At 43.8% G+C, this 24,654-nt stretch overlaps 2 protein-coding genes across 3 annotated transcripts; one reads left to right on the forward strand and one right to left on the reverse strand.

Moving 5' to 3' along the window:
• Nucleotides 1-7,331: 7,331 nt before the first annotated feature.
• Nucleotides 7,332-14,573, forward strand: srpra (SRP receptor subunit alpha). Its single transcript, XM_048980371.1, has 14 exons — nucleotides 7,332-7,635; nucleotides 8,230-8,313; nucleotides 8,449-8,612; nucleotides 8,905-9,065; nucleotides 9,449-9,617; nucleotides 9,714-9,876; nucleotides 10,016-10,134; nucleotides 10,443-10,561; nucleotides 11,393-11,479; nucleotides 11,739-11,911; nucleotides 12,189-12,402; nucleotides 12,880-13,043; nucleotides 13,268-13,366; nucleotides 13,475-14,573. Exons 1-14 carry the CDS (start codon nucleotides 7,513-7,515, stop codon nucleotides 13,601-13,603), a joined length of 1,968 nt encoding a protein of 655 aa, XP_048836328.1. The 5' UTR covers nucleotides 7,332-7,512; the 3' UTR covers nucleotides 13,604-14,573.
• Nucleotides 14,574-14,645: 72 nt separating this feature from the next.
• fam118b (family with sequence similarity 118 member B) lies at nucleotides 14,646-24,567 on the reverse strand. 2 transcript variants are annotated; one of them, XM_048980373.1, is made up of 8 exons: nucleotides 23,421-24,567; nucleotides 20,884-21,094; nucleotides 20,367-20,619; nucleotides 17,976-18,170; nucleotides 17,070-17,198; nucleotides 16,620-16,917; nucleotides 15,614-15,673; nucleotides 14,646-15,479 (listed from the first exon to the last, which is right to left on the reverse strand). In XM_048980373.1, exons 2-8 carry the CDS (start codon nucleotides 20,961-20,963, stop codon nucleotides 15,466-15,468), a joined length of 1,029 nt encoding a protein of 342 aa, XP_048836330.1. In that variant the 5' UTR covers nucleotides 20,964-21,094; nucleotides 23,421-24,567; the 3' UTR covers nucleotides 14,646-15,465. The 2 variants fall into 2 exon arrangements, with proteins under 2 accessions (XP_048836330.1, XP_048836329.1); XM_048980372.1 differs by having other exon boundaries at nucleotides 17,976-18,203.
• Nucleotides 24,568-24,654: the final 87 nt, after the last annotated feature.

Here is a 24,654-nt window from a genome sequence, read left to right on the forward strand (position 1 = left end):
TTTGCTGTATAAAGTGTAGTTTTTGGGTGATCTTGAAGGTTTCTTCTCTACAACATAAGGATATATTACAGGATAGATTCACTGCAATGAAACTTGTGTGACATGTTTAGTGGATTATGGAAGGTAATGGAGGTACATGCTAATTTACAGTATCGATTTTCATTGAACTCAGTAGACCTACGTTTACCGATTCTGATGGCTGCAGTTCTAATAGCAACTACAATTAACGCTAAATCCCACGATTTCTTTTCAAAGGATTTAAAGGTCAGCTTCAAAGAACAAACATGATAAGCAACGTACCAGTTGAAAACAAAAGTAATGATCGTATCTCGTTCGCTGTTTATCGATAACTAATTTGCAAACAAATCAAACTTTTGTGCTGAGTGACAATGCATTTATCTAAACGAAATGAAGAAAGTCGGTTTCACTATTTCGTCTGGGACATACGAAGCACCTATTTAAGTTTTTAAAATTGTGCAGACAAACCGAGTAACACGTTTATAAACTGAAATATTAATTGTCACTTAGTCATTGCTAATAATAAATGCATACAGCTAATTATTATTATACGGAGCCCCTAAGGGGACAAAGGAGGAGGGAAAAAACGGCAGAAAAAAAGAAGTCATGTTTTGCGTTAAACCCAAAACTTTTGCGATATAACCGAAAACCTTTGCGTTATAACTCAAAACATGACCTTTGTTTTCTTCTGCCGTTTTTTTCTCCTCTGTCCCCTTAGGGGCTCCGTATTATTAGGCCCTTTATTGAATTACCATTACTGATGCCTACGTAGACAACATTCTTTTGTAGGATCCCGTCATATACATGCTGATACAAATGAACTACATCTCTTTGGAATTTTAGAGGAAATCTAAGAACCCAGAGGAATCCTGCAAAAAAAAACAGGGAGATTGTGCAGACTCCCATCACACACTGAGCCAGGGCAGGATTCAGTCTGCCAGCTCGCAGTGTGAGGCGCAGTGCTGGTAGCTCAGCGACCATTCCATACCCTCGTCGTTTATCGTATTTTAAAAATGTAAATATTTCAGTCTTCCTTTCCTGCTTCTTCATAGTCCAACTTCAACATCCAGCTGCTAGTTATACACCTGGATATTGTAGGACAAACAAGCTCATTCAAGTGCCCAGAATGTGATCCCTTCCAGTTCCTTTAACACTGCGAACTGCTCAGCTTCTTTTGTGCGTCTCTTTGGAACATTTACGGGGTCTTTAAGAAACCCACCGTGATTCACTCATCCCAGGCCACCGCCCAGCCCCTCCTACGGTCCTCCAAAGATGTGTGTCGTTTAACTTCACAGACTTTCCACAGTGGCATTTTTCATGAGACCACTGAGCTAGTAGATGATCTTTCCATGAAAGAGCAACTGGAAGCCAAGTCCTTGTATCAGTTGTGTTTTTTTTTTTAAGAAAAAAAGAATTGCATATTCTTTAAAAGGATTTAATGTATTCTTATAATTTTTTTTCCCTTCAAGCTTAAATCAACAAAACGAAAGAGTGTTTCTTCATTTAGTCTGTCAAACTGGCGGTATGTACTCTGGCCTAGAGGGGTTACGGCAGGTCTGTGATGTAGCTAGGAAACCCTGCACTGACATTTGCATTTACAACACAAATACTGCCCCAGCCAAGCAATGGCACATGAACATTAGCATATTACTAATGACTCAGCACTCTCCACAATCAATGAAATTAGAAAACAATTATAGATAAATATCTCAATTGCTAGCAGACTAGTAGCATTAAGATGTTTAAGACAGCCACCCACTATGCCTAATTGATATATTTACCAAATGTCATTTAACAGGTTCCACTGAAAAATGATTTAACCGTGACCATGTACACCATCCATCCATTTTCCAAACCGCTTATCCTACTGGGTCGCGGGGGGTCCGGAGCCTATCCCAGAAGCAATGGGCACGAGGCAGGGAACAACCGAGGATGGGGGGCCAGCCCATCGCAGGGCACACTCACACACCATGCACTCACACATGCACACCTACGGGCAATTTAGCAAGTCCAATTAGCCTCAGCAGGTTTTTGGACTGTGGGGGGAAACTGGAGTACCCGGAGAAAACCCCACGACGACATGGGGAGAACATGCAAACTCCACACACATGTAACCCAGGCGGAGACTCGAACCCAGGTCCCAGAGGTGTGAGACAACAGTGCTAACCACTGCACCACCATGCTGCCCCCTTTCAAAAATCAATTGTTATATTTTCTTTTATATATCTTTTCCAGACCGTGGGGGGACTGCGCCCCTAACCCCTGTGATGTGGACGGGTAGATACGGACACACACATGTTGGCTAACCAAAATGGGGATCTTCCATTCATTTCTATGGAGAAAACCCTAATCCCAATCACGACACCCTTAACCCCAACCCAGCCCTAACCTTAACCATAAGCAACCAAACAATACAAGACTTTTGGCATTTTTACATTTTTGATTGCATCCACAGATTTTTATAAAATTGAGGTTATCCAATGGGGACCTGAAAATGTGACCCTTCGCCATGAAATGAGTCTTAAGTCGCACTGGTAGAACTGCACCCATAAGACTCATTTCGTGGTGATGGGTCACAAATTTTCCCAAAAAGTAAGGAAGTTTCAGGTTTTACCACACTTTGGGGACATTTTGGACACACTCCTAAATGTTGTGGACAGCCTTCCCAGAAGAGTTGAAGCTGTTATAGCTGCAAAGGGTGGGCCAACTCCATATTATAGCCTATGTATTAAGAATGGGATGTCATTAAAGTTCATGTGTGTGTAAAGGCCGATGTCCCAATACTTTTGGTAATATATTGTATATTACTGCATTCAGGACAAGTCAGAACAACTCATGAAAAGTCTGGCTCTTTGTGCTGAGATGTTGGACATACTGAATAGGAAGATACAATGAAGAGTTTGCTATCAGCAAATTAGTGTTTACATTGACCCTCTGTTTTTTAAAGACATTGTTATTGCTGCTGATAGTCCTTGTAGATCTTGCCGATGATTTTTATATTGCGGCGTTTTACTGAAATGTGCCACTGATAAATCAATTAAAGGTGCCACAGAATGCATTTTTTTCAAATTGTTCTCTGGTGTTTATTTTAACTAAACTTTGCAGCATGAGTGGCTGCGATCGCTCCCCTTAAGGAAGCTCGTGGAATTGGATGCCGCGAATAAGGAGCTTAATGAATTGTAAGTTGCAAATAAGTAGCTAACTAAAGTAGCTAACTTTGCCATAGGTTTCGGCAGTCCGGCTGACCATATACAGGAAACATGATGATAGCAGAAGATGATAACAAAGACACTGAGAAAGCATAGCAGTGACTGAAGGCTCCGCCCCCTGCCATCTCCAATTAACTGACCTCAAGTTCAGTATCAGTGAATGTTTAATGAAACATGTTGTATCTTTTATCTCACATACCTACTGTATTTGCTCATGATCTGTACTTCGGTAGCAACTGGGTTACTACTAAATATTTAAGCCTCTTCAAGTAAAGTGTTACACTAGATCTCATTTGTTTTTGTGCATTTTCTTGTGTTGGAACTGTTTTTATATGGACGAATCCTTGTAGCCCATTCCCATGATGACTCTGGCTTAGCATACCGGCAAAAAGACAGCCTGCCTGTACTGCCGTGGTCTGCCTTGCATGTACACAAGACTCACAAGCTAGACACTTAACCCTTTAGGATTGCTGGCAAGCTGGACAACTTCTCTCTGCTTTGGGGGAAATTTCCATGAAGAATATTGCCATTCGAAGCACAAAATTGTCTGTGCGGACATGACCTTTAGAATGGAAAAATTAGGGAGAAAACTAGCTGTACAATATCAATATCCTGAATTAGAACTGGAAAAGGAAGACTATGAACATGCAATACAGTAAGAACATTCTAGGTGATATGCTTGGCTCCCGGTACAAGTTGACCTAACTATTATGGCATTAACCTGACTAGTGCCAGCCTACTCTCCTATCACATCATCACAGTCAGTGGGAAAAGACAAGGCTGAACCAATGCTCTACTGTTGATCTATGTCCTGGTCTGCTTCTGGCTCAACTACAGATTCATCTACAAAAGCTCATTGCAGTACTTTACAGCAACCATGTCAACCATGTAACCAATTAGGGTTGAGGTATAAGTAGGACATTTGGGCTTCTGGACTGTCTTAGGTGAACGTAATCACAGCGGGAAGATGCAAATTCCACACAGGCAGCAAACATGCTGGTTTCAAAACAAACAGCCCCTGATTTGCAGCCTGATGTTGCTACTGAAAAAAATCACAGCACCCCCCCAGAATTCACTGTATTTTCTGACTTACCCCCACGTGGCATGTTTTTAATGTTCACAGTGCATCTCCGAAGACACAAGGAAGCAACTGGAGGCCGAGTCTGGAGCTCGCATCGATGTCGACGTTCTGCTTTATAAATCCCATTCACTTCATTTTGCTGTACACTGGATGAATAACAAATCAGAATCAGCCCTATTTGGCCAAGTATGTTTTCACATACAAGGAATTTGTCTGTTTTTTTTCTCCTTGCGCTCAATGTACTTATACAGAGCAGACATACAGCAAAAAGCATGTAGAGCAAATGTACAGATCATCAATGAAGTATAGTAATGTATAGTATAGTAATGTATAGTAATGTATAGTAATGTATAGTATAGTAATGTATAGTATAGTAATGTATAGTAATGTATAGTAATGTATAGTATAGTAATGTATAGTAAGGACTTCAGCCAAAGGACCACAGTGCAATGATGCAAAGTACCAACATGCTGATTACTGCATATATATGCAGTCAGTGGCCTTCACAGAATATACTACATACATATGCAGATAAGCTAACTGCAGAGCAGTAGTTAGGTTATCTGAACAAATGCTATTGAGTTTACTGCAGACTGCAGTCATTTTGTGGCACCAAATCATGTTTCAGTTCCACACCTTACCACTGCTATCTTAGGCAGCATTCCTGTTTATATGCAGGTTGTATAATTTGACAGACAAATAAACTCCTTTCCTTGCGGCTGAGTTGGTGTACCAGAGGCTATACATTAGCTCAGCCTGAGTGTAACATCTGCGAACCTGAGTTTCATTGCCGACGTGAAGGGGGTCCTGTCAAACGATGATGCAAAGTGTATCCAAATAAAGGTCCACTGCAGGACCAAGAAGCATACATAAATAAAAGGGTATTATTAGTGTTCCCCTTCTCAAACTGATCGATGAAAATTGCATAGTACATGTGAATATGGGATCTCACACTGATATGTCGCTTTATAAAGGAGAGACGAAGTGCCTGAAAACCAACTTACGGAAGCAGACGTCATACAGGATAACGTGTTACGATGTTACAGTGTTACAATTCCAAATAGTAATACTTTACTATCTTAGGTGTAGGTGTGTGTGTGTGTGTATAGTATATTGTCTTGCTGGCAGATTATTCATAGTCTCCATATTGTTTCCAGACTGGAAAATGGACAATGTAATGTCAAACCAATAAATTTGGAACAAACCTGCCAACTACAGGCCAATTAGGTTCACTTAAATTACTGGTAAAGTTATGGGATCTAAAATCCAGACACATTACACACATACACACACATAGGTATTTTTTTACACAAAGAATGACAAGAGTTTGGTATAGTACTCATAATACTGTACAGGAGGAAATATAGCAATGGATTAAATGAGATTTCTACTGAAAAGCAGCTTGCAAGAAGTAGCAGGGCACAAACGCTAAGAGAAGAATAACGAAACAGCAGAAAGGACGCCCAGAATCGCTTGCACTGGGGTCTGTTCTGGGTGTCCTGGCAGCTCAGTCCAGGCAGGGACGGATTACGGACCGGGCCAGCGGGGGCCGCTGCCCAGGGGCCCTTGGGGTGCAGGGGGCCCATGGGGCTCCTAGCCCAAAACAATTTGCAACGCTTATCAACAATGTATTTTCGTTTGTCTATTTTAGAGGGCCTACATACTTTGATCCTCTGCCTACAAGGGCCCCTGACCCTATAGGGAGGGCGTTTGGCTGCCAAGGGCCCTTGAATTGTGGTGGTTGTGGTGGTGGTGCTGGTGGTGGCGGTGGTGGGGGGGGGGGGGGGGGGGGGGCTCGCGAACGTTTTGCCCAGGGGCCCACACAACCCATAATCCGTCCCTGAGTCCAGGTGATTTTCTTTTCTGTTTTGAATGGTAACCTGCTCCGTGGCGAGTATCTGACCCCATTAACAATCAGACTATTCACTCACCTCTGTGGACTGAAATGTTCCCTGTGGTTTGAAAAGGTGCCGAATGCAATTTACAAAATTGTGGTTTAGGTTTGTTATAGTACAAATACGTATATTTACGACTTTTGTGCTCTTTGCGCCCCCTGGTGAATGACGGAAGAAAGTACAATAGATGCGTCACATTTCCATCAATCGACCCCTTTCCTACAGCACCTACTGAGACTTACCATAGATTGATAATATACACCCCATGGTTGCTGTGGAAGATGTCCCGCTGTACCCTTGATCGAGGCACTTAACGTTGATTTTGGCCAGACCTTGTGCTTGGCAAATAAATGTAAATGTAGCAGAACACAGTTTTTGTATTTTGTTTTAAATAATGCAAATCAGTCAATTTATTTTTTAGTCCATAACAGAGTTTCCTGGGATCATGACCAGATATAACATTGAAGAATTGCTGTTTAAATATTTGTTTGTACATTTAATGTGCATGAATCTCAGTGACTGAAGTCCGCATACTTCTACTTCCCTCGGTGGTTGTTTTAAAGTTTTAAATCCATCAGTGGCATAGCATTTGCGCAGTTTGCATACTTGCGCTCTCTGTTTGCATGGATTTTTGCCAGGGAGCCTGCTTTCCTCCAGTGGCCTGCCTTGTATCTTGTGCATACTGGCATAAGCCATGAATAACTGCAATTTTACTTGGATAATCGGTTATTGAATAGATGTATGTGTATCCATCTTCCAAACAATCCAGAGCAGGGTCACCGGAAAGGGTGGGGTGCTGGACCCTATCCTTGGGAATAGTGGGGACAGGAGTACACCCCTAAAATCATATACACACACAATTATAGACACTAATCAGCCTAACCGTGTCTTTGTGCTGCGGGAAAAAAAACCGGAGTAAACGGAGAGGATATGCAAACGCCACACTCATATATAAAATATGCATATTCTCATGTAAAAAATGCTAAGGTGAAATACGTCAATTCTCGAAGTGACTGTTTCTTGTATAAATCAATAAAAACTCTCATCATCGTACGAAACAGTGCCAGCCAATCGGAGTCCTTCCTGATCACGTGACTGGCGCGTCGCGTTAATCTGACGTAATTTCCTTTCACTGTGCATCTGACGTGTCGAAAGCAGAGTTTCCGAGCATCTGGCTTGGAAGGAGGGTTGTCAGTCGATCACATAGAGATACGGCCGGTTATTTATTTTCTGTTTCTATTTCACCATATTGGTTGCTGTTTGTGTTTTTTCCTTTCATAGAAATAGGCAATAGGCACGCAGTGGCAGGATGCTGGACTTCTTCGCCATTTTCAGTAAAGGAGGCATCGTACTGTGGTGCTTTCAAGGCGTCGGGGTGACCGAATCCTTCACGGGGCCCGTCAACGCACTTATCCGCTCCGTGATCCTGCAGGTATGAAGACCGGGGGGGCGGTCGAAATGACGCCAGCGGTAGCTGTCATGAACGAAACCCGCTGACCTGTAATAGAAATGTTTTTTGCGCTATTCTATTTCTTTACATAGTTTAGCAGCTATTCTGCTAGCCCGTGCAGTCGCAGTGCTGAAAAGTCAGCTGTTGCTTCGGTCTCAGGCTAGAATAAAAGCAAGATCGCCAGTAATTTCACAGCTGACACAATTTATATAACGAAACTGACGTGTTACTGTCTCTGCTAGGTTTTGTAAATACACCCACCATTGGCATTCTAAGAAACCCATCTATTAAATCACTGAAAATCGCAGAATAGTGGTCCCTGCAGAGCATAACCTGGCGAGTTGCCTCTCTTGTTTTGAGGCTCATAATTGCCATTTTGTTTGTTCTTTGCCTAAAGATCAAGCATTTGGAATAATCATGAAGTTTAAATTACGTTAAAACACTGCCACATACATACATATGCAAACATAGCCAACGATGTATTGTTATGGGATTACTTTTATCCCGGTTTACATCCTATAAGTTTACATAGGTTTGAAGGAACGTATTGATAAAGACGTATTTCTGTATTTAAAGGAGCGCAGTGGAAATAATTCCTACACCCACAATGCCCTGACCCTGAAATACAAACTGGACAATGAGTTTGAACTGGTGTTTGTGGTAAGTAACATAATTTAGATCCTTTTGGGTTTGAGCCATTTGCCCATGAAAAGTACATTTTAAAATCCATGATATTCCAGGTTACTGTTGTAACAAAAAAAAATAAACGTAAATGTATGTCCTTCCACAATAAAGGTGGGCTATCAGAAGATCTTAATGCTGACATATGTGGACAAGTTCATAGATGACATCCAGCTTCACTTCAGGGATCGTTACAAAAATGTGCTGGAGCAGAAGGGAGACCTGAAGCTTCTGTTGAACAACTTTGATTTCAAGGATGACTTCACAAAGCTTCTTCAGTAAGCACTTTGCGCACATGCCCTTGATTCAGCCTGCAAATCAGATGAGACAGCCGAGGAAGATGATTTGGCATCCTTTCGGGAGTGCACTTGACCACCAATTCGTTGTTGCCAGTTTGTTTTAGCCTATTGTTCTAATATTAACAGATAAATTGGACTCCTTGCTGTCACACTAACCCTGTCCCTCGCAGTGTGTTTTTCTGCTCAAATCTCATTACCTCCCTCGATTATGAAACGGGGAAACTCGAGGCCTGTGTTAAGCATCCTAATGATGGCAAACTGATGTGTCCAGTAAGGCAGAGGAGAGCAGTAAAGGCCGCGGGCCTGTGTCCATGAAGCCCTTCGCAGAGTCGCAGAAGTCTCAGAAGACTGTCAAGTCCATGATCGAGACTAAAGGAGGGGATAAGGGCAAGGAGCCCGGCGGCAAAGGCAAGAAGGGCGGAAAGAAGGAAGGTGAGCTCCGTGTGCGGACTGGCACTCCATATAACGAGCCTGGGGGAATAACGTCACTAAATTTGGTGCTTCCGAGGAGATGATATATGATGAGTGAACATGTGTTTGCAGTGATTTACAGTTAAAGGGGGCACCAGTCAGTAGATCTACCTTTCTGGGAACAAAAATACTAAACATATAGAGCAAGTGTAGGCTCGTATTTGAGGTTGAATGACCAAGGAATTGAAAAGAAAATGTGTGTCACCTTTAATGAAGTGTCCATGTGCTCTTCATCCGGTTGTCCTTTAAAATGCCCCTGAGAGGTGTTGCCTTTGTCGCTTCTTTATTGTTTGTTTTGTATGTCGGAGCGCTTGCATGATCCGGATCCTATCGTTTGCCCAAAGCTCCAGCTCCGGAGCCGGTCGGAGCGGATGCACAGAAAGGAGGCGCTGCAGCCGCCGCTGTGAAGGCAGCCGAGAACGGCAGCCAGAACCTGACTCAGGAGGAGATTGTGGCGATGAACCGCGAGAAGTTCTTCGGCAAGAAGCTCCGAGTGAACAAGGAGAAAACCAGGTCTGTAGGATAGCAGGAATCTGTATCGGACCAGCGTGAGGGCTGGTGCTCATCTTTCCTTGATGCCATTTCTTCTGCTCATCTTTGGTCCCACAGTAAGTCGCCCAAACCCCAGAAACCCAAAGGCAAGCAGAAACGTACGTGGGATAATGGAGGCAGCAGCACTAAGGAACTGGACTACAGCAACAGCAATGGCAATAGCCCCCATGATGCAACTGGCCCCTCTGGCGACGCGTCGGCTGATGTCATAGGTGTACATGTAAGAAGGCTGTTGTTCTGTTGTGAAGGTAGTTGGCTGGTGCCTGTGGTGCCTAGAGTTCCCTAGTAAATATTGACTTCAGTAAAACAAGGCAAGAGGTCAGGCTGAAATCTGTCTGTACCCTCCGGTCTCCCAACAGCAGTTGGATCCTATGAAAGGAGACCTTCGCCCCGTTGATGTCTCGAGTGAGGAGGAGGAGGAGGAGGAGGAGGAGGACGACGACGGAGAGGAGGATGTGAAGGCTGTTGCTGATAAAAGGTAGGTTTATTCCAGATCAGTGCCAGGAAAATGGCCCTATGTGTCTGTGACCATCCCATGACCTATATTCTTATTTTTACCGTTTTTTTTATTTTTTTTATTTGCTTACCTGTTTAATAGATGCTAGTCCAAATTAGACACGACTTGCCGCCTTCCCCTCGTACTCGACTACAGGACCTTTACGAAAGCAGTTGTTTTGCTTACATAGACTAGCTGCAGATATATGCCACATTTACGCATGTCTGCTCCTGCATCCTCTTCCTCTACAATGGCCCAATTTTAGTTTTTTTTCCACTTCCTCCTCAAAGCACCAAGAAGGGAGGAATTGGGGGCATGTTCGGGATGCTCAAGGGCCTGGTAGGGTCCAAGAACCTTACTCGGAAGGACATGGATCCGGTGCTGGAGAAGATGAGAGATCACCTGATTGGTATGGTGGCCAGTCATCCAGCTGTGGACCATTGTGGAGTACTGACCCCTATATCTGAACCTAGGACTGTTACCTTTTAGTTGGTTATAAAACAAGTCTGCAAAGGAGGCAATAGGACATCATGGTATAGGCAGCAGACCCTGAAATTATCAGACCTCTGGAGCACCTTGTTGGTGAACGCAAACGTTCACGGTCGGGGCATGCATACAGCGGTGATACTCCACCAGACCAAGAGAGGGCAGATGTGTTGCAACAAACACAAGCAATGTAGTGAAACGGGTAAACTTTTCATAAGTTTTTTTTAAAGTTGTTAGTTTAGGCTTGGCTGCGGTATTGCGGTAATATGGCATACCACAACATTTTCAAATCCTGAAAACTTGCAACAAATTTAGCTCTGACCCCCAGTGAATTTTATCGTCAAGGTTTCAAAATGCCATAATACTACTGCTTTCGGAAATACCATAGATACCATATACTGTAGTATAATGTCTGGACAGTTATACATTATGATATTATTAAATGATACATTATCTAGAAGTAAAAATTAGAAGTATGGATACCTCTGCACCTCCTACAGAAATAATTCTTTTTGTAGTCTTTCTTGGTTGACCTCTGCTCTATGAAGGTCAGTGCTGCCATCTACAGGAAACACCTAGTCGGTTATCTTGCACAAGCACCAAAATCACATGCACCTGATGACCAGATTTGCTTGATCTCGCCATGTGCGTGACCAAAAGCACACTTGGAAAAGTAAAACATGAATTAGCCTTGAAGCCGCCGTCAAATTTCTGTTGGCACTGAACCCTTTATACCGTGGTCCTTTTCCCACAGCGAAAAACGTCGCAGCAGACATCGCCACCCAGCTCTGTGACTCGGTGGCCAAGAAGCTGGAAGGAAAGGTCATGAGCACCTTCACCAGTGAGTTCCAGGCCTTCAGGCAGAGCTTCTGGGAAGTTCTGTCAGCTCCCATAGAGAAAGTTTCCAAAGCACTCATCTTTTGATTAAAGGAGGTGTTCAATTACTATAAGTCCTCGCTTGTTTCTTCTGGGTCTCAAGTGGAAGTTCTTCAGTGTTTAGACTCCACTCGAATGGGACCCTGAACACCAGGCGTGGTGATGACATGTGATCCTTGCTTGGCATTGGGCCATACCCCCTGACCATCTGCTTCTCTCCACAGCTGTGGCCACCACTGTGAAGCAGGCCCTGCAGGACTCTCTGGTGCAGATCCTGCAGCCCAAGAGGCGCGTGGACGTACTGCGTGACGTGCTGGAGGCCCGTGCTCAGCACAGGCCCTTCGTCATCACCTTTTGCGGCGTCAATGGCGTCGGCAAGTCCACCAACCTGGCCAAGGTGAGCTCCCTGCCTCCATGCACGTAGGGTTTGCAAAATTTCTGAAATTTTCCTGCTTCCCATGGAAGGTTTCCAACTTGGAATACTTCCAGAATTCCCTAGCTTAACTTCCCACGGAATGGAAAGATTCCATGAAACTTTCTGCCCCTTTGCAACCCAATGCCCATCTACCAGTCATCACGCATTTTATTGAGAGAGGCTCTGCCCACATCCCCTTTTAGGGAACCATGCTCCTGTCATAACTACTTGCTCCCATTCTGTGGCCTGGCCTGCTCAGATTTCCTTCTGGCTCATCGAGAACGGCATCACGGTGCTCATCGCCGCCTGCGACACGTTCCGCGCTGGGGCTGTGGAGCAGCTGCGTACCCACCAGCGACGCCTCAACTCCCTGCACCCGCCCGACGAGAAGACCGGGCGGCCCATGGTGCAGCTGTACGAGAAGGGCTACGGGAAGGACGCGGCTGGCATTGCCATGGAGGCCATCGCCTATGGTGACCCCATCATTCTTGCTTACCTTAACTATCGCAAAGAGTGATTGACAGTGGCTATGAGATTTTGTGATACCAACTGGTTGTTGGATCCAGACCCACCTAAATCCTAGCATTGTTCTTAGCTAGAATGAACCTGTGACATCCAGGTTCACGCATAGCAGTTTCTAGGAAGCTATTTACCCAATATGACGTCTCATTGTTAAATGACGGTAACGTTTATCTAGGCCTGGACGATATATTTCATATGGCACATGTGCAGTAATCACCATGGCTTCAGATGAAAGGCCAAGCATTTGGCAGGATGCCAGCTTTTTGATGTTATATGGGCATTTAATATGCCCAATATTTAGTAAGCAGATTAGTAGTGCAGCTGAAATATTAATGAGATGCGTTTTGTGACACCCAAAATTTAGTAATGCTAAAGCAAGTGCTAAATGACTGCAGCCACATGGTAAATGGCCCTTTTTTGACCAACAGCTCGGAACCAAGGCTTCGATGTGGTTCTGGTGGACACCGCCGGCCGCATGCAGGACAACGCTCCGCTCATGACTGCACTGGCCAAGCTGATTACTGTCAATGTGCCGGACCTGGTGCTGTTTGTGGGGGAAGCCCTGGTCGGGAACGAGGCCGTGGATCAGCTAGTAAGTTCCCACCAACAACTTCTATGTTGTTGGCCTGATCCAGCTGTAGGTTAGTGGGGTGGTTGAGCTTTGAGGTTCTTAAAGGGTGTGTTTAGAGGGTAGTGTCTAGTTCTTGGTGAACTTCCAGCGGTACTGCTTGAAACTCTGAAGGATAACCTTATTTGTTGCCAAGCTCGGCGTATGTCACTGGTACCGAAACAAACAATTCTGGGTAATGTTCTTAGGTGAAGTTTAACCAGGCCCTGGCAGACCACTCCACCTCTAACAAGCCTCATCTCATTGATGGCATCGTTCTCACCAAGTTTGATACCATCGACGACAAGGTACGTGAGTAGTGGTCTCCTAGAATCGGGCAATAGGAAATTTGTGGCCAAAAGCAAGATCCCTCTATGGTGACCCTTTTCTTAATCGCTGTTGTTCTTGTCTGGCAGGTGGGCGCTGCCATTTCCATGACCTACATAACCGGGCAGCCAATAGTGTTCGTGGGCACGGGGCAGACCTACAACGACCTGCGCAGCCTCAACGCCAAGGCGGTGGTCAGCACCCTCATGAGGGCCTGAGGGGGGTCTCCGGCGGCTTAGCCTGCCGCTTGGACTCACCGGTGCAGCCACGCTTCCGAGAATTCCAGCTCTGCTCTACAGCCGCTTCTTTTCCCCGAGTTCTGCCCTGCGACACACTGACTGTCCGGAGACGCTCTGACAGATCCACCTCAACTTTACACGACGCAGTGGGGGGGTGCTTCCATGAATTTCACAAGCAAAGAAGGGAGGGTTTTATCCTTCCTGTCGTAACCTGTGGGGCCAAATGACTCATACCTCAGTTGTACTTCAGCTTTAAGTGGGGAATGAGACCCTGGATTGAACTGAACCAAGGGAGGCCGGCAGAAATCAGCCTGTTACGCACAGTTAAATGCTTGCTGATGGGAATTCACACCCTTCAGCTTTCAGGTTCTCAGTTGGTAACGGTCAGTACCTTGTATTTCTGCCTGCCTAATCCCAAGGTCGAGTCAGAACGTGACCCTTAACCCATTTCCATTCAGACGTCCCAGAGGAATGCGTGTCATGGTCCAGCCTCTGTGGCTCAACTTCTCTGATACTACCAGAATTCGACTCTCTCCGAAAGACCCCCTCCCACCCCCATGAGAAAGTTACCATAGTGCCTACTCTTGTGAAGTCCTCCACATCACTGCCCTCCCCATGTTTACTGAATGGTTTTGGCGGCGCTGAAGACCTAACCAGACCTGTCCCAGCAGAATGATCTACTCCCCATTGCTTCCGTACAGCTTGTCCTGGGGATGGTGTCCCACAATTTAGGCCTTTGAAGGTGGACCCTAAAACCACAAAGTTGGATTTGGGGTGACATGACTAATTTCACTCTTTTTTCATTGGCCCTGAAAAACATGTCTTAAGCTTCTCCAACTCCCTTTAACTCTGCAGTAGTGCAACCGATAGGAGAGAATTCCGAGCTAAACCGCTGCATCGTGGAATTTGAGAATGTAACATTTCTTAAATAAAGCTGCTATCCTAGCCACTCGTGGGATCTTGATTTGCGGCCCGACGAGGTGACCAGCCGTTTGTTTGCTACACGTTCAATGCCACACGATTTTGGTTCATCATAGCCTTTTATGGGTAATTAAAAAAAAAAAACATGCAAGGTTTATTGAAATGACTGTTACACCAAGTGCAAAAACATCACAAGACAAAATATAACCACAAAGCTTACGAGTAACGAGTAATTTTCATTGTAGAATTGCACAAAAAATGGTTCAAATATATACTTATACTATATACACACGCATAGAGTTTGCCTTGGTTAATTCTGGTGATATTTTGTATGATCATCAAAGCGAGATTTGTGCGAGATTGATTTTGCCTATGAATTATCTTCTAATGTATACTGGTTAAAATACGTGAGGCTTCTAACTGAAGAGAATGAGACTGATTTTGTCATATTTTAAGACACGTGGCAGTTGCTGAATAGATAGAGTACAGCACTTAAGTCTGAAGGAAGTGGCATGGCTTTGGGGCTGGGTTTGATGGGACTTCCGTAGTCCAGAGATCCAGGCGAATCCCAGCTGATGACTCCCGTGATCCCTTCACAATGTTTCCACCTCAGACTTCACTCGTCTTGTCCAAGCTTCTCCATCCGCTCCGTTACTTTTCCGGTCATCCTGGTTCGGAGGTCGCCCACGGCGTGGGAATTCTGGATGCATATCCATAGCACTGCAGTTTTTCAGCTTTTTCACGGTTTGTCATTGGGTGATGGACACAGTGGGCAGATGACTAGGTAGTAACTATGATTCTCTCTTTTTTCTCTCTCCCATTTTGGCCTGTTTGGTTCCTGTTAAGTCACATCTGGGCAGGAGGCCAAATTGTACAGCAGAGCTCAGCCTGCTTTAGGTGGGTCTGTGGTTATGTTCAGGTCACGACGGACAATCTACAGAAAAGATAGATATAAAGATATATATACATACAGTACTTTGCCAGATTCCAAAAACATATGGAACATGAAAAAGGAATTTCCGAACTATACCCTGTAAACAATGTCTGCATTGGCTAGGAAATTCTTACTTTGGATGAGGCCGTTCTTTACCCCATTCTGATTTTCTTCGTTGTCTTGATTTGTCGATCCTGGATTAATAAAAAGGCAACATGAATAGAATAGAATACTTCTTTAATGTCCATCAGATTTACAGCAGACGGAAAGTCATCTTTGACAGTGATGTAATTCAGCACACGATACAAGCAACACTACACACAATAATCATATATTTCAGTGCAACTAAATATAAGTAGAATATGTTATAAAATCTTTCCAGTTTACTCCAATTTAACATAAATGAATACATTTTAAACAAAATACATGATACCAATATAATAAAACTAGCTGCTAATTAAATTATCTAAGAAAAATAGTCCTTGTTAAGGATGGTTACAGCTGATGGAATAAATGTAGCCTCGTAGTTCCTGACTAATGGGACTGCGAGTCTCCTGCCTGATGGCAACAATCGGAAGGCACAATGAAGTGGATGAGTGAAATCTTGATATGCCTGTTGTGCCTTTTTTGTCAAAATCTGTGAGTACAGGTGGGAGCGTTGATGTTTATGTTCAGTGATTTAAACAACATCAATTCTCCCACCTGTGCTCACAGATTTTGATCTGTGCACGCTATATATATAAACAAAACCTAGTTATGGACATTTACCCCTTTTTCATTGCAGCTTGATCGTCTGTGATTGACCCCACCTCATCCCATTTGCCTTAATGCAGTGAAGATAGAGTGCGAAGCAGATTTTGCGATATACATGACTGTACCACTAGGTGCCAGTAATGGATAAGAAAAGTGATCAAACAAAGCAAGATGCACTCTGCTGCCAAGTAGATGGAAGCAAGAGGACCCTAACCATTTAGTACCTTCCTATAATTAGCATAGCTGTCTTGAGGGTGAATTTGCCCTTGCAGAAGATACGTGTTGTGGTTGAGTGTCCATGATCTTACTTGTCTCAAACCTAAAGGTCAGCAGAAGGTAGCATCCAGGCAAACTATTTTTGCAGAGCCGCTGATAAGCCATCCTCACCCCAGCTGTTGGCAACCACGTCACGTGTGCAGATCTCGTTGGCCAGCCGCTCAAAGTACTCGGGCAGGTCAGCATACTCGTTTCCATAGGAGATGACCTTGATGCCCTTATCCAGCATGTTGTCACGTAGCTTCTTGAACTCTCCCACATCTTCACGTCGCACCAACATGAAGTGCTCCAGGTCTGACTTGTGCTTCACCGCCTCCAGGAAGAGGGCCTGGAACGTGGTGTCGTCCACCGTCCGCCCGCAGCCCAGGAACACAAAAGACTTGGTCTCGTACAGCTTCTGGATCTCTCTCTGAGTCCCCAAACAAACACCGGGCAGAATGTCTTTTACTAAACAATTTTACTTGAAACTTTAAGTTAGACTAATTCATGAATTAAACTGTGACCGGACCAGATGCTGATCCCAGCTGTTCCCAGTCCCTGTGGATGTTCTGAAAAACTCACCATGACTTCCGTGTTCCTCAGAACGTTCTGGTAGCCGGCTGGGTGCAGCACGATGCCGCAGGGGTTGGTGTAAACGCCATGGATGTGCAGGACGCTCAGCCTCCTCTTCTCCTGGGCCCATTCCAGCACCTGATCACACAAGTGATTCAAATCAAACTCTGCTAAATGTACCGAGTACAAAATTACACAGATTTACAACTGACATGCCCATGGAGTTCCATATACTTCAGTAGAGATACACAATATATCACTCAACATATCAATATTGGCTGATGTTCATTAAAAATCTGCAACATTATTGCTAGCAAATATATAGACTGTAGTTAATATTGAAAACCATCTAAAGAGCTAAAGGTAGTGATGACCAAATGAAGCTTCATGAACCATTTGCTGTATTTTCTGACCCCACTAGCACCATCTAGTGGGGTTAGAAAATACAGCAAGTGGTTCATGAAGCTTCATTTGGTCATCACTAGCTAAAGACACAACTATTAAAATAACGGAAATGATAGAGCTGGACTACGAGCAATTTTCCGTAGTGGAGCATGAGGGATTAGGTCAGCTCTTGCATTACTTAGATTCTCGTAAATCTCCCAAGTTGAACTTTGCTAATGTCTCAGTGACTGCATTGTATCACGTGTATGACACAAGATCTTAAGAAGTAACCTCACCAATATGAATCTCGCTACAGATTTGTGGAGGTCAGAGGTTAGCCAGTTATCGGTATTGATAATATTAGACAAAAATACAGTTTACTGGTGTCTGCCCAAATTTTCACATCAATGCACCACTACACTACAGTTTATCACCTTCACTCAAAGGCAAAGCCACCTGTGGGATCTGAATCAGCGGACATTCAGGTTCCTTAACAGACTGCTTGTCCCCTCATTTGCCCAGATATGGTACCTTCTTCTCGTCCGTGAGGTCCAACGATTCCAGCTTGGTGCCCTGGTGGGCGGCGTAGATCTCTAGCAGGTTGTCGAAGTTGGTGGTGAGCACCAAAGCACCGCTCTCCATTAGCTGCAACACCGAACGCAGCAGGTGCTTCCCGGCATTCTCCATCTTGCACTCCAGATCATCGAACACCTCGTACAGGCAGTCCTTGAAGAAAGTGGAGCGGACGTTGCCAGTGCGCTGCGGGACAGGGCGGGACGCGGGTTCAGTCGGGTCTGGCACAAGGGGGGGACGCGTCTCATGGGTCTTGCCGGCCTCTGGGTTGAGGGAGCGCGATGGAGAAGAAAGACTCAACCCAAAGCATGAACCCTGTGGTAGCAAGGGCTTCTAACCAGAAACGGATGCCAAAATCTGAAGCTAGGGCTAATTTAAAGACAACTGTCAACCGCTGAACAGAGGACCTACATTGTTAAAAGCAGCTTTGGCTGTGATTATAGTTATCAGCAGCAGGAAACCTGTCCGATCTCCTGCCAAACGGAAACTTAAAGCAGGGAAAGGCTGCTATGCTTGAAGTAGTTCCGACAATATTCCTGCATTAGCTTAGCTTAACTTTGCTTAGCGAGGACAGAGATCATAGCCCTCCTGTGGAGGAACATAACTGTTGTTTTCTTAACTACACACCTTTGTCGTGTTAGTCTTTTTAACTGAATATGTTCACTCCTTTTCTCAAGAAGTCTTGGGACCAAATAAAAGATCAATCCTGACTGCATATACAGAAGGAACCTGCAAAGCTGACCATGGAGTGGGATTTACTTTGTGGAATGAACCGTATGCAAATTGTACAGCAGACATTTTATATGATCTTAGCTAAATGTTACAGGAAAATTCACATTTACCATATGGTGAGTTTAAATAGATAAAAAACAATGGCACAATGGGTTACAAACCTATAGAAGTTATAAACACCTGACAAATGTCAATGACAAAATATGTGACATTAGGACTAATGGCATAATTATGTTCCTAATGCTTAAAAGGCACCAATAAAAAAGTGTTATTCTAATGGGTCCCTGAATCAGATCATGAGTCCCAAACAAACATTGGCTAACGAGCTAAATCTGCTGCATTGAAATATCCAACTGTTTTGCTTAACTAACAAATGCATATATGTGGGTTACAGTAAAATCCCGTTATCCAGCGCAGATTCGTAGTTGCAATTATTAATAGTCGCGCATCTGGTCAGGTAAAGGTGGATTACTACATGTACAATATAATAATCTATACCACAAGTGTGTCTGCTGGGGTGTGTCAAGGGTAAATGGCGTCCTGTAGCTGTGTTCTGGGCACACAGCAACTCTGGATATAACGGACATTGGACTGACTGTTTTGCCAGGTCCCTTGAAGTCCGTTATAACGGGATTTTACTGTATTTGTTTTTAAAAATCCAACACAGAGAAGGTATAATTTTAGACCAGCAAACTCCTCCTAAGTGACTGAAAGGGGGATGGATGGATGGATGGATGGATGGATGGATGGATGGATGGCTGAATCTTTTTGATAATATTTCCTCCTGTTAAAAGCTTCATTTCAAATAAACATTCCATTCATGCCACATTTGTTCACAATCACTATCATAAAGAGAATAATCTGATAGCAAAGTATAAGCAAGCGTGAATCTGGCCCTCCCCGTGAAATGTTTAGACTTCCCTCTTCAGTGTGGCGTCAGCCGTGATCTGAACAAGATATGGAGCAAGATATACTGTGAGAATTTCTCAGGCAGGAAATTAGTGACTTCATCTGAGGTCATCAAGTAGGGCAGGGCTGCCCAATTCCAGTCCTGGGGGGGCGGAGCCCAGTGTAGCTTTAGTTCTTTCCCTGTTCCACCACAAATGATTCAGCTCCAGAGGAGCACAAGGAGAGGTTGAATCGGGTGTGTTAAATGAGGGGAAACCCAACAATGTGCAGGACTCTGGCCCCCCAGGACTGGAGTTGGGCACCCCTAAAGTAGGGAAACGTTCTCCAGTATGTTTTTTTTAATCAACTGAGTACTCTGTTATGACACATCTCTTAAGATAATACATTTTGTATTTGCGCAGATCTGTCGAGTCAACCTGTATTAAGTTTACCCTACACAATTACGATGTAAAAAGAAATCTCTATATCTAAATTTCAGACTTGGTATGTTCCCTACAGGGCCATAGCTAGGATTAATAAAACATAGAGGTCAAAAATGTTAACCCTTCGTAGTTGTGTCCCGTAAAGGATCTTAGTTATTTGAGTTGCAGAAAAAATACTGAGGTCTTGAGCTCGATGTCCTCAGTGATGCGGGCAAGGTTGCCTTCCTCCTTTACCATAATCAATGCCAAAACGCTCTACAACGGAGATCCTGCGTGGATTGCTTACCGGGGACAGCTTCTGGATGAGGTCATGGGCCACGTGAACCAGGTTCTTGTCCTCCTGCAGGCTCTTCTGGAAACGCCGGCTCTCCTCCTCCTCCAGGAGGTCGAAGTCGTTGGCGGCGTCCAGTAGGGCCTGGATAAGACCTTTCCAGGAACGAAGTGCGGGGACTTGGGGGGCCACGGCGGAGCTAACCCCAGTCCCGATGACCAGGACCAGCTCAGGAGCCCGTTTGGTCTTCAGACTAGGAAGCAGTTTCCTTGGGGGCCGAGAGGGGAAAATTTTACAATGAGTAAGAATACTACAGAAGTTCCACAAACTCCACAATTAAATTCATCTGCTGTAAAATACACTTTATATCCTGTAAACAAGGGATAGGCTATGAGGTATTTAAGTCCTGGAATAATTACAGTGGCCACCAAATTTTCTTTGTATCACACGACAACCCCCACATGGAAAGATATGTGTTTTTTTCCGGAATTTTACCAAGTTAATAGCTTGCCTACATAGAAAAAACGTTCACCTTGGTTTTTTGGGATTTAAGCTCATGACATCATCGGGAGCAGGCCGCTTCTCGATCTTCACGGACACCATAGAGGCCATCCGGCCGATGCAGAGTAGCAACAGTGAGTGACAAACCTCCTCGGCTGTTAGGGATCCACGCACCAGTGTAGAGTGGATTACAAACGCTGCAGTACCTCAGTGGTTCACCAGGGGGCGCATTGGTGCTGCACCTTTGATCAAGAGCAGGAATTTCTCTAGTAAAATATTCAGCTGTATATTATTCTCATATTAACTCCCTTTTTAAAATCCTTGACACCCTGTAAGATCTTTTAAGCCCAATATTAAATGTTTTATATGCTTAGAGAACATACATGTTTGTAGTATCAAGCGCCTTAGATATTTTTATAGACAGAATAAACACAAAAAGCCCACACTAGACCCTACTTCCTGTAATCTTATCTTTACAATAAAGCAGAGTGTGCCATTCTTAGCATGGGAAATTCTAAGTCTAAAAAATAATCAGGAAACCTCTGTGTCAATTCCAATACCAAATATAATCATTACTTCAAATACATGTAGTTATTTGTTAGAGTAAACATTTAACAAAACGCCCCTACAATATGTCGTGTTAAAATATAATTTGTAAGAAATACAACTAATGAATTCTTAGGGGCAGTGTGATTATGGATGAGCACCTAAGTATCACATGTAATTACTTTTTAACGCAACATTTACGTACTACTGAATACTTTAAAAACGCAGCAAGGTGAGTTTCCTATGCCAGTAATTTACTTGAGGCAGCTTAACAGTTAAATGAACGAACTGGGTAGAGTTCGGTATGTTCCGCTAAACGCCATAGTTGCGTTTCTCAGAAACCCGCTGTACTAAAAATAGGTATTAAAGTAATTGTGTCAATAGGGAAAAGTGGGGGTGACTTTTTTTTTTTCTAGCAACAATGAGTGTTTTATAGCTGTGTGTGCATTCTGTTAATGCAAATTAAATATAACAGTTTTTGGGCGCAGAAAGAGACACACTGAACACCAGTCAGCCGCATTAATTTGTAATCTGGTAACAGCGTCTTTTTAAAACTCCGAAATCAATCGCTACTGGCACTGAAAAGCGACAGACACACCACCGGATTTCAAGTCTTTAAAATATTTTAAAAATCGTTTCTTAGGTTTACCGAGAAAAAAAGCCCCCCACTTTTATCACATTTAACCTTGGCCTTCCCGCACTTCTTGCCTATAGGCGTATTTATTCCTGGAAAACGACTTCTCTTGTATTTTATGTCTGTACTTTGAACAGTCGGGCTGTATCAGATGCGTCCGGCACGAATCGGGGGCGACCACTGATGGGCAGCTATAAGCTTATTGTAAATGGAATGCATGTGTAATATAATTAAGGGGGGGTGTAATTTTCCCGGCCGATTTCATTTCCTGTTCCTAGGGTCTCAGTTATGGTAGCTGTGCCATTAAGTGAAAATGTAAACTTTGTAGAGAAGCCGGTGCAACAAATAAAGGGACTGGACGAACAGGGGATTGGGGGCCTTTAAAAAAAGAGAATGGTCACAGCCATACGTTACAATCCACGTAAGTGACCAGCCAAGGGAGCCGCATTACGTCAGTTCACGGGATCAGCTACTCGGTACTCGGTAGTGACACGCGGCTGCATAGCTGGGCCGGGCTGCTCGTCGTTACAGGTGTGACTCCCACATGCACAACAGACGCGGCTGACATCTTAATTAAAAACTACGCTTTTGGAATGTTTACTGCAATCTCTCAAAAAATTAGGCCTACGATGACCAGCTGCAATCTAACTTGGAAACGACATGCAAGCAGGCGAAGCATATCGACAGCTTCGTTTTATTGACGAGGTTCTCTCATTTTTGTTGTTTAACCTATGTGAGCACTTCAGCATTGACCGGTCCTGAAAAATCGGCTGACCTAAGAGCCCTGAGACAGCGGTGCTTTCGCTGCGGAACCGGCGTGCCAGGTCCACCTCCGCGGCTTATGCTCAGAGCTTGAGCCGGTAAAGCGCAAAGCAGGTTCATGCCGCTTTTCCAGCAGATCGAACGTAAAACCTCACGTCTAAAACATCTGGATGCCGAAATGGCATCTTTACAAAACAAATGTCCGTTTCCAGCCGCACCCCCCCCTCTCGGCGTCTTCATTTATGGCGTCTATTCTGCAAACAAGACATCCCCGCCCCGCAAAGTGGTGTTGCTACGAATTTCGGGTTCATTGATAACTCACACTATGCAAAAGTTAAATTTTGTTAACCCCCACATATCTTGCAAAACAATAACACGACTAATAATAATAATTTGATCAAGTAGGATAACATCGTTTGTAAATATATTGTTTGATGTACAAATTAAACAGAAAATATGTTATGTCCACTTTTCTTGTGTTGTGAAGCTTGCCTCTAGTTAATTTCATGATTGCATTTATTCACTTTGCCCATCTGAATGCAGTGAATAACAGGGGAAATCAGCATCGCAGACCCATGGACAAATATCAATCATGTATTTCAGTAATGTATAAAATTAATACTTACGTTATCCCTGGAAAAGGTAGATACTTCCTGATGAAAGCGGTTCAAATTTCCTGTGACACCGCTAAAGTCGTTTCTTATTAGTTGGAATGACTAGCTGCTTGGTTGTCCCATATTCCCTGACATGATGATGACTTTTGCAGCTGCACCAGAAGTGCACTAACCTCCTTACTAAAGTAGAAGCTGGCCAGAGAAGAGCATTAAGAGTAATAAACGCCGCCCCTGTAACTTAAACCAGTTTGGTCTAGAAGGAGGTAGTTACAAGCACATTTGCGGTCTGATGCTGCTCTTCAAGCCTCATTTCGTTTGACTAATTGTACAACAGGTTCAACTCTTAGAAAGAAAAAAATTTGGACAACAGCAATAAAAATACGTGTAAAACCCCTTTGTCATGCCTGTGTGCACATTCAGTAAAGTTTCATTGCACGTGAAAAGTCCGCCTGAAATTGATTTGTAAGGTTTCTCAACTGGAACTTCTCATCAATTTTAAACAAAATATTCTTTGCGGACGTTAAAAGCGCATGTATGGCTTTGCCTATAACGGATTGATTTGGTGCTGGAAATGTCGGTAGTTGTGTGACTACCTTAACAGAAATGTGGTCCAGGGCATTAAAAACCGGCTATTATTTCTGATTATTGGTCTTAGGAAATATTTTCCCCATGTAATAATGGTGAGTGGTGGTAACACAATGTCCTGACTCCTTGTAAGGGGAACGAACGTAAATTGTAGGTAATTTTTATTAATGTACACTTACTCTGAGTGCTTGTCATAAACTCTCTGCCCATGTTTTTCTTCTTTATTTATGCAGTTGAATGTTTTTGTTAAATGAGGTATGGCTAATTCACTGATGGGCTAATCTCTGCTAGTAGGTTCGGAAAAGGAAAGGAAAGACCGATGAACGATTGACGCAGCGAACGTACGGAACCCAACAGGATTTTCTTAATGCTCATTTATCATTTAATTCCGTAATTTAAAAGTTGCCTTTGACTACGCTGACAACGACGGCGTCCTCGCGACAGCCGGCTCGCAACTAAAATCCCGTTAAAGGTTTGATCACGTGTGTAGCCGAGCGTCATTTTTTAATGCGTGGGCTGCAGTACAATGAACAGTGCTGGGGGGGGGGCATGTGACATATCTTTACGTATTCCTCACATTCTTCACTTCTCTACCAGTCAGAGGATGGCTGACATAATCTAGAAAGGAAAAATAATAAATCGCAACAGAAGCAGGTGGACA

This window comes from Brienomyrus brachyistius, chromosome 17 (genome assembly GCF_023856365.1).
Source record: "Brienomyrus brachyistius isolate T26 chromosome 17, BBRACH_0.4, whole genome shotgun sequence".
Lineage (NCBI taxonomy): Eukaryota > Metazoa > Chordata > Actinopteri > Osteoglossiformes > Mormyridae > Brienomyrus > Brienomyrus brachyistius.